Source organism: Nomia melanderi, chromosome 1 (assembly GCF_051020985.1).
Source record: "Nomia melanderi isolate GNS246 chromosome 1, iyNomMela1, whole genome shotgun sequence".
In the NCBI taxonomy this organism is placed as follows: domain Eukaryota; kingdom Metazoa; phylum Arthropoda; class Insecta; order Hymenoptera; family Halictidae; genus Nomia; species Nomia melanderi.
In genome coordinates, this window is record NC_134999.1 from 21,514,210 (window position 1) to 21,524,337 (window position 10,128).

General features: G+C 32.0%; 3 protein-coding genes across 6 annotated transcripts; 1 reads left to right on the forward strand and 2 right to left on the reverse strand.

The window, feature by feature from the left end:
- The first annotated feature begins 114 nt into the window (after positions 1-114).
- On the forward strand, positions 115-3,075 carry LOC116426817 (asparagine synthetase domain-containing protein 1). The gene is made up of 6 exons (XM_031976373.2): positions 115-265; positions 351-551; positions 654-1,574; positions 1,658-2,070; positions 2,139-2,320; positions 2,927-3,075. Exons 1-5 carry the CDS (start codon positions 203-205, stop codon positions 2,311-2,313), a joined length of 1,773 nt encoding a protein of 590 aa, XP_031832233.2. The 5' UTR covers positions 115-202; the 3' UTR covers positions 2,314-2,320; positions 2,927-3,075.
- A 1,196-nt stretch (positions 3,076-4,271) lies between these two features.
- On the reverse strand, positions 4,272-7,077 carry Rbsn-5 (Rabenosyn-5). Of its 2 annotated transcripts, XM_031976376.2 has the most exons (8): positions 6,797-7,076; positions 6,530-6,652; positions 6,258-6,398; positions 6,007-6,168; positions 5,846-5,935; positions 5,584-5,779; positions 5,131-5,518; positions 4,272-5,054 (listed from the first exon to the last, which is right to left on the reverse strand). In XM_031976376.2, the coding sequence occupies exons 1-8, from the start codon at positions 6,930-6,932 to the stop codon at positions 4,827-4,829; spliced, it is 1,464 nt and encodes a 487-aa protein (XP_031832236.1). In that variant the 5' UTR covers positions 6,933-7,076; the 3' UTR covers positions 4,272-4,826. The 2 variants fall into 2 exon arrangements, with proteins under 2 accessions (XP_031832236.1, XP_031832235.1); XM_031976375.2 differs by having other exon boundaries at positions 5,584-5,935; positions 6,797-7,077.
- A 67-nt stretch (positions 7,078-7,144) lies between these two features.
- On the reverse strand, positions 7,145-10,128 carry LOC116426822 (ADP-ribosylhydrolase ARH3). Of its 3 annotated transcripts, none has more exons than XM_076366434.1 (8): positions 9,981-10,128; positions 9,206-9,486; positions 8,595-9,008; positions 8,362-8,519; positions 8,048-8,266; positions 7,857-7,969; positions 7,548-7,776; positions 7,145-7,460 (listed from the first exon to the last, which is right to left on the reverse strand). In XM_076366434.1, exons 3-8 carry the CDS (start codon positions 8,761-8,763, stop codon positions 7,293-7,295), a joined length of 1,056 nt encoding a protein of 351 aa, XP_076222549.1. In that variant the 5' UTR covers positions 8,764-9,008; positions 9,206-9,486; positions 9,981-10,128; the 3' UTR covers positions 7,145-7,292. The 3 variants fall into 3 exon arrangements, with proteins under 3 accessions (XP_076222549.1, XP_031832242.1, XP_031832245.1); XM_031976382.2 differs by lacking the exon at positions 9,981-10,128 and adding an exon at positions 9,728-9,879; XM_031976385.2 differs by lacking the exons at positions 8,595-9,008; positions 9,981-10,128 and having other exon boundaries at positions 9,206-9,350.

Below are 10,128 nucleotides of genomic sequence, written 5' to 3' on the forward strand. Positions count from 1 at the left end.
CGGTAGCAAATGTACAAAAAATGCAAATATGCTTTGAAAAAATGAATAACCTAATTTGCAATATAATCATCTGCATCATTACATTACGGTACATTTAACTGTAACCAATGATTCAAATATTGCAAATAAGTATAATGAGCATTTATTATGCACTTTGTTAGAAAATAATTGTATGTTAAGCTGATATTTATACCCGTTAACAATGTGCGGGATATTTTGTCATATCTTACAAAACTATGAAAATAAATTACAAGTTTCCAGTGAGGTAATGTTTCTTTAATGTACAAAAAAAGAATTTTTATTCATTAATCACAAGGATATTTACTATTGAAGTTATATCATTTTGCTAGTGGAACAGTTGTAGGGATTTGATAGTTGCTCGTGGTCCTGACAATGTCACTGAAAGGATTGAACATTTAAACGAAGATTGGTGTGGACATTTTGCTGCCTCTGTATTATGGATGCAAGGTTCTAATATGAATGTACAACCTGCTATAGATTCTGTTGGTAATATTCTTTTATGGAATGGAGATGTATTTTGTGGAACATTGGTAAATATATTATTGTCGTAACAAACTATTGAATCTTAGGTTCTTCATTGTCAGACATCCATGCCTACAAACAGTTATAAATGTTCATACTTATTGTTCCAGGCACAGGATAATATATGTGACACAAATGTGATATTGAGTTCTCTTCGATCTTCTTCAAATGTAATATCTGTTTTCAAAGAAATTCAAGGACCATATAGTTTTATATACTTTCAAAAATCTAGTAATCGTTTATACTTTGGTAGAGATATCATAGGACGACATAGCTTACTCATGAAATTGAATACAGATGAAAATAGTTTAACTTTAACATCTGTTGCTACTAAACAGATTAAAGGAATTATAGAAGTTCCCGTAGTTGGTATTTTTATGATGAACTTGTCTGATTTGAGAGTAAATCTGGCTTGCTATCCATGGAGAAAACCAGACTTAAGATTCACAAATGTTATCAAAGCGTTAGAAATGCATTTGAATGTGGATATTGCTATAAAGAAAACTATAATTGCCTCTGATACAATAACAAATATATATCTAAATCCTAGTATTAAGGATTTGGAATGTTTTGAAAATAATTTTTACTGTGAGCATTCTTATAACACTTTAGATTATTTGTTACAATATAAAGATATATATGAAAGAGTAGATCATTTATCACAACTTCTTCACAAAGCTGTAGAAGTTAGAATAAGAAAACAACCAAGATTTTGTAAAAACTGTATTAAATTATCTCTAAATGGAGAAAATATTACATGTAGCCATACAAAAATTGGTGTACTTTTTTCTGGAGGTTTGGATTCTGCTATTTTAACATTAATTGCTGATAAGTATGTCCCAGAAAATGAGTGTATAGATTTGGTTAATGTTGCATTCGAAAAACCAGTTAATGCATCCATAAAATCTAATAAAAATTATGAGAAACAAGTCGAGCAAGACCAATATGATGTTCCTGACAGAAAAACTGGAAGACAGACATTTTCAGAGCTTTTAAGTATTTGCCCTAAAAGACAGTGGAATTTTGTAGAAGTACAGTATTAGAATTTTTATTTGCACTTAATAATTTTTTATGAAAGTATGGGAAATTGCACAGTCATGTACAACTATTTCAGGTAAATGTCACACAAGCAGAATTACAAAAATATCGTTCCTTGAGAATTTGTCATTTGTTGTATCCACTGTGCACAATATTGGATGAAAGTTTAGGTTGTGCTGTGTGGTTTGCGAGTCGAGCAGAAGGTACACTTTCTACAAGCAATCATTTTTATGAATCACCATGTAGAGTACTTCTATTAGGCATGGGTGCGGATGAATTGTTTGGTGGATACATGAGACATAGAACAATATTAAAACACAAAGGGTGGAATGCATTAGCAGAAGAATTAAATATCGAGTTGAGCAGAATTGCTGAAAGAAACTTGGGTCGTGATGATCGTGTTGTATCTGATCATGGAAGACAATCTAGGTTGCCATATTTAGATGAAAGTATAGTAGAATATGTCCAACAATTAAAACCCTGGGAAAGGTAAAATCAAATTTTAAAAAAGTGGTATTAATAATAAAGATCAAATATTATTTTGAATTTTTTAATAGATGCTACCCAACAGATAAAATGCCATCTGGTTTGGGAGACAAATTATTATTACGCTTACTAGCATATAAACTTGGTTTCCGAAACACTGCCACTTTTCCTAAGAGAGCTTTTCAATTTGGTTCTCGAATTGCAAATAGCAAAGAAAATGCTAAAGACATATCAAACCGGTTATGAGAAAATGGTTTGTATAATCATCTTAAGTTGTTGTAATGTATATTTTAATTAATATTAAAATTAAAAATTTTAAACTTGCGATCATTTCTGTACTTGCTATCTTAATTGCATTTTGTAATTAATATCTGTATGTGTCCTTATATTGTAAAAATATTATTTTTAACAAAATATAGTAAAAATATTAATTTTCATATAATTGTTTATAATATACATAAATAAAGTAAAGCACTTGATTAATATAGAACACTTATCATAATCAATATGTATATTTAATAAAAATTGCATAAATTTTGTAAAATTTTAATTATGTTATGATTTCATTATGTATAATACTACAATACTGAGTATGACTCAATTTAATTGCATTGACTGATACAATGAGTCTGAGCTATTTAGATTCTTTAAAGTATTATATTATAATTTTTTAACAAATTTGTAAGTTAATTGTTGTTTCATGAAATGTAATATTTACCACTTGGGAAGAGCGATAAATAATGCCTGTGTAACTTTAAAATTATTAAGCAACGGTGAATTAATTTAATGTAAAAATGTATTGCAGGGAGGTTAGAAATTATCTTTTTAATAACATATTTTATAATTTTGTGTTATATAGAATTATAGAGTCATTCCCATAAAAAATTAATTATTGTATGAGATCATTGAGACATACTGTAATAAAGAAGTGACATAATGTCGCAAAGTGCAGTTTGTTTGGATACAGAATTGAGAAAATTGAGACCAGCAGAATTATACACACTTGGACAAATATTAAACATATATGATTCATGGAAAAAATTAATGGCTATTATACCAAAGAAAGAAAACTGTGAACTTCCTAAATTTAATACAGAACATTTCAGGTAATTCACTAATTATAATGTCACAAAAAATTATTAATCATATTCTCTTTATTGTATATATTTGTATAGTATGATTGAGCATGCTGCACGACAACAAAGAAGAAATGCAGCAGAAATATTTTTAGCAGAATGGGGAACAATGGGTAAACAGAGACCAACATTACGTGTTCTATTAGAACTTTTAGTAAAGGCAGAGTTATTTAGAGCTGCTGATTATGTAGCGGGCGACATATTGAAAGGTATCATAAATCAAGACCTACAAGTCATTTTGATTGTAACACGCTGATTTTTGTTAACAGAGGAACTACCAAAACGACCAGAATGTGGACCAGCAGCTCCTGTAGATATATCAGATGAAGAAATACAAAAATTGTTAGAGGAAAAGTTGGGATCACAAGATATTGATTTTAACGAGTCTCTAATATTTGGATTACCTTCTGACACTAATGATAATAAAATGATCAATCCTAATGCAATTGACAATGTGGTGAACGATAATACACTAGAAAGAAACATGCAGTCAACAAAACTGGTTTCTATGAAAGAAAAACACCATAAAAAGTGTTTGGAAAATGTTGGAAATCAACAACAAGAAAATATTGAAATATCTGATTTGATGAAATTTAGTAATGAACATAATATAGAAGAATGTAGAGTTTACAATGATTCCAATGGATCAAAACAACCTGTAAATAATACATTCAACACAAACAGTTGTAACTCACAGGAATGTGTATTTAACAAGCATGAACTACCGTCTTCTGATTTACCTGTATTTCTAAATGAATTTGGACAGAACGTGAAACAAACGAAATTAAACGGGGAAGTGACGTCAGATGAACTTCCAGCTTTCTTGAACAGTAGTATGTCGACGTCTGATAGTAATACACAAATTAATTCCATTAACGATTCGTTAAATTTTTCTAATTTAAATCTTAATCAGAATGAAGTGGTTTCTGCAGAATTGCCTCAGTGCATTGTTGAACTTGCAATTAATCCAGACATTATTTCTAATGAGGAAAATCTAATACAAAATACATTGGATTCTCAAGAATTGCCTATTACGGTTTTAGAATATAATGATTAACATAATTAATTTTTCATCCATATTTTAATAAAGGAAACTCTTATTTTTTTTATACATTTGTCGAAATACATTCGAGCTTTGGTTTAAAGCAATTTTTTATAAAACGAAATGCAAACAATATACTATAAATGTTCTTAGAAAACTATAGACATGAGTATACATCTATTTAGAACTCGATAAGAATAATATAATAATCTTATATGTATGTTAGAACTAAAATGTCCATATAAATACTTCATAATTTGTACATATAACTAAACAGCGTTGTAACGTGATTTATATTTATAGTAATATATTCAATTTTAATACAAATCTTATGTTAAAAATGATATATTTTCTTTAGCATCATTATATACACACAATGGTAAACATGTTTTAAGAAATATCGCGATATTGTGATATAATTAAATTTATCGATACAAAGGAACCCACGACACATATCACATCGTACAGCAATACATGAAATAGATGGACGAAAGTTTGGACATGATAGAAACATTTATTAAGTCTTATTAGATTTGATAAGGAATACAATGTTACCTATAAATGCAGGTGTAAGTCTGTGTCTACCCATCACTATTATTACTCTCATTCATAGTAAAGTACAGGCTTTGAAGTTCCCTAAGATTGTTTTCTAACGTGGCAACTTCATCATATCTGCAATCATCCTTAGCTTGTTTGATGTAGGCTTGAAGATTACTCATTTGTTCAATTATAGGATCCATAGAGGAAGGCATCTTAGGTGTGACATTAGCAGGTCCCCAACCTTGAGACTGATTCAATACCACCACCGGCTGTACAAATAATGTTATCCATTGAAACGGATATAAGAGTTTAGGTTTTAATTTTTTTCTATTAGATCAGTATTACCTGATTTTCTTTCACAGAAGGTCGGATTTCATTGTTCCAGGTTTCCCTTTTACGCAAGTCTTTCAATTTTTCTCTTTGTTCTTCTTCTAGCTGTCTTTCATATGCAATTCTTGCTTCTAATTGTTTTTCACGTTCTTTCTGTAGCTCTGTGTATCTTTCTTCTGAAGGCAAAGCTTGTATAGTTAATAATTCTTCTTTTAAAAATATCATTGCAGATACTCTGACCATCTGATGCAATCTGAGTTCTTGTCCTTGTGGAGGGTTCTCCACACATTTCGTGCCCAGTACTGAAATGCGTTTACTGATCGAATCTATATTTTCACCTAGTTTTGCAATTTTAACTCTTAAAGCTTGCGCGTCTTCCAGATTATACGTAGTTTCTCCTTCGCTGAAAAATGAATTGTAATTAATATAATGTTACAAACGTTTATTTTATAATATTTATACAAATACCTGAGAGACTCCCACATTTTGTTGTACATTTTTACATGTTGAGACGCTTCTTCCATATAACCTTTCATTTTTTCATAAAATTGACATAAAATCGGTTTATCGAAGTGCTTTGCTTTTTGTTTTTCTCTTGCATCAAGTAAGTTTGCACAGTGTATGCATATTCTGAAATGCTGGTCACCGGCTGCTGGATCATTAACTAACGACAGAACGCTATTTAAACTATCATTAGACGGTGACATAGCCAACTTTGTAAAACCAATACCTGCACGTACTAAACGCTCTGAAATGGGCTTTTCAGATGTAGGAGATACCGCAGATTCATCTTGTACAGTCACAGGACTTGTCATTTTTCCTATAAGTTAATTACTATATTTCTTTAAGCTGTAACCTACTTGTTATTTTGATCAGTACTTTCAAACTTACTTGCATCTTGTAGAGATAAAAATACTGTACAATTGTGGCACATTACAGCTCCACAAAGTCTACAGTGATGTTTTCTTCTAGCAATATGAAAACTTTTTGCACAGTTAGGACATAATTTTACATCTTTCTCATCTATCCATGGCACAATTGTGCGCTCATGAACTATGTTAAATAAAAGGAATATGATAAACTACTGTTTTTGAAGACAATGTATTCGTTTGATACAGATATTACTCTCATAAATGTACTACCTTTTCTATCAACAGGGTCTGTTGGTAAATTATTTAATAATTTGTCTAGTCTTATAAGAAGTTTATTGGTTTCTATAGAATATCGTTCCAGTCTTGCATTTCTTATGTCTTTAAAATATGTTGTATATGATTTTATCACACCTGAAATTACATATAACAATGGAATCAGTAAAATCTGTTGGAGAATATTTGCATTCAACAATAAAAGTGCCAATGAAAACTTTTTTGTAAAATATGAAATTAAAGTATCACTGATTAATATTTGATCATACCTATCTCCTGGGGTCCCCAATTAAGTTCTGGACTACGTTGTCTGCTACTGGATACGGTGGTTGTAAATGATTCTGGTATTTCATCTTGCTTTAAAATCTTCTTTTTAGCTTTACCAAAAAGATCTAGGAACAAAAACAGCTTCAGCTACTTTATCCATCAATTTTAAATATTCGTTTAGGAGGATAAAAATATGAAATCCTTTTGTGATTTACAGTATTATAAATTCAAAATATCTACAGATCATTGCCGACAGTAAAAACGCTCACCTTTAAGTGATTTCAAGATTTCTGGGTCGTCATTATGAAAATCCTTGAAATGTTTAGTCAACTGTGTTGGTGCTTTGAATTCTGTCATACATATTGGACAAATAAAGCCTTCTAATACTTTCTCGCTACAAGCCATTTTAAGATAGGGTTTTTGAAAAAAATGTTGTTATTGTCCACTGGAATTTCTTTCTATCTCATAACAAACGGTAATCATTCGTAGGCGTCTATCTACTTGTAGATAGAAAACGTATACTGTAAGCGGCCATGTTGAATCGTATCAGCTGATGGAAATGTCAACCTTTTTTGTTAGATTAAGAACAGTGAAATTTGTAAAAGTTTATTCGCCAAATGTAAAAACGTACGACATTATAAATGACTGTTACAATATAAACTTATAAAAGTGTTTTCATAATTTTTAATGGAATTATTACAATTTTATTAGCTTCTGCGAATAATTAAAATAATAATCGTATTATTATATTAAAAGTTAATATTTCTACTGTCCTATTGTTACATTGAATAATAGATCAGACAAGTTCCTAAATTCTTCTGAAGCTTCACAATGCTGCAGAAGGTTTGAGTTTATTTTTTCCTCTCCATAAAACGCTCCAGCAATTGCACCAGTCATACTACCAATAGTATCTGTATCACCACCTAAACTAATCTGAAAATAAAAGAATATAATTTGATATTAATTTTATTTTACTTAGAATAAGGGTTGTATAAAAGAAGGATGTATAAGGGTATTTACAGCATATTGAATTGCCCTTCTAAAAGGATTCTCTGTCTGTATGTCAGTAATTGGTTTCTGTGCCCTTAAGAAACAAAATATAGCTGTTGGTACCGAATATAAAGCTGCAACATTATTTCCCAATTGTTGAACTACTTTTTCTTCGTGTGGACCTTCGCCATTTTCTAATATCAAGTTTTTCAATATACTCAATTGTAGTTTATAGGGTTGTGGTTCTGACAGACCTAAACTGTAAGAAAAATTCATTTGTTATACTAACAAGTATTCTTGGAACAGTATCAAGTGTTTCTATGCATTTTTAAAGCACACCCCTCTTCATCTGTCTCTATTTGGTCCATTTTATCAATCAAATCATCGATAAAGCTAACAACATTCAGTTCTTCCTTAGGATTTAGTAATAGACTCTGTTGAACTGCTGCTGCCTGTAAAGCGATAAAGATTTAAGTTAAAAATCTCGCTTGTAACAAAACATGTCTGTAAGTTATACGAAAAGTAATTACTTGTAAAATGGCACCATCTATTCCTACTTTATGAGTATGAGTCAGTTGAGTACATTTTCTAGTAATGTCGACAAGTTTATCAAAATTTTGATAACAAAACAATGGAATAGGTGTTACTCTCATTGCTCCTCCATTTCCCCATGAACCTTGACCATTAAATTGGTTCTTTGCTGGGTTTACAATGTCCGTAAACTTGTTACCACGAAGCTTTTGAAATACCTTGTAGCATTAAGAGTATACATATAAATAACGAACATGTGTCTTGAGTTTTTATGCATTCAAGCCTGGGAAAAAGTAGTTTCATTGTATCGTACTGTTACAACAGCAGGACCATAGCCACGATTAGGTTCTTGATAGTAACTCTTGACAAATCGTTTTGCTAAATCAATGACATCTAATTCTTTTGTTTCCACTAAAGATTTGGCCAGAGAGTAAGTCATCGCAGAATCATCGGTAAACGGCATAACAGGAGCTACGCAGTGAACAAAATTCTTTGTAGCTTTAAACTATCGAGAAAAGTGTGAGATAGTTTGTGTAAAAAATTTGCCTTTAAACATCGGTCCCTCTAATTTATCGAAAGATCGTTGTAAAACTATTTTCATGCCGGTCGTTAGTTGTTCATCTTCATAGGGGCGACCTAGGCAATCGCCGATTAAAGCACCCAGCATAGAACCACGAAATTTACTTCTTAACAACGATAGATCCATTTCTGACATAATCTTCCGACTTTCGAAAATTGATAATCCTTGATAAGTACTTATTCGCAAGTACCTACTTCGGGATGTAAATAAGCACGTGTACGTAGTTCATATACAAGCGTACACATGAATCGTAGTTCGTACTTATCTAAGTGTACCGCTTTGTTAGTTCTCAAATTGACATCAATATGGACACGGACTTAAGGTCCGTAGTATGAAGGTAAATATGTTTAAAGAGTTGCTAGCATCCCGTTTAGATGTCTCTGCGGTAAAGTAGTAGGTAAAATAAGGTTACACAAACACTTTCCGAGTAACTGACAAAAAGCCGTGGAATTGAAACGAAGTAGGAATATTGCATTAGAAACATTAGAAATGTACACTTTTTAAGAAGCTCGGTTAGGTTAAGCAATAATTTCGTATTGAAGCTTAGAGAAAGCTAAATAAAAACTTTCCATCTTACCACGTTAATGTATCTGTATTGACCATCGGAGGAGAATTATCGATGTTTTTAAAAATATAGTTTCGAAAGCTTTTGCAATTGGACAAGTCGGAGAAGTTTAGACCGGGCTTTTCGATTTATCATTTCCAAGCTTCTTAAGCTTGCTTGGGCCCAGATGTTTGCCGACATTTATCTTTAGTATGGTTCACTCTAATGTAAATTGAACTTGCAATCGAATTATTTCCTCTTCAAGTTCTAACCTTTGCTTCTACAGACGGGTACAGTAATTTTAACAGACGCAGCTGCAAGGTGAGAAAATAAAGTTGTCATCTAAAAGAAACAGAAAGAGAATTTTGTTTTCCAAAAGGAACTTGCGCATTAGAGAAACCGTTACAGAATCTTTGCTTCGGGTAATCTTTCCTTTCTTTCTTTACAAAGACAGGTTATTCGAACAGTGCGATAAATGTGCGCAATGAAAACGTCAACGATCGTCGTAACGACAAAATATCCGGGGAGACGTTTGAACGTTGCACTAACACGTACCGTGTTACTAGCGAAATGGTTAAGCCACGATACATCTATGCATTTCAGACGATTCCACTCGAACGAATATCATACATTAACGTTTCTCAATAAATTTACAGGCGCTATCTAGGCTGGATCTCGAACGGTCGTCCACGCGAAGGAGCGAGGAAGCAAGTTGCCGGCGCCTCGGTTATCGATGATTTTTCCAACGATACAATCGATTAGCCTGATCGTCGAACAATTCAGACGATTAGATCGAAAGAAGAGTTACCGAGAAATCCAGTTATCCTTGGCTCGTTTAATATGTCAGTGACATCTCGAGGGAGTCGAGGCGAACGTCGCTCGCGTGCTCCGTTCAAGTACACACGGATAATTCGTCCGGAATAACGTTTCCGAATATTTCCAGGTGACATCCGGTG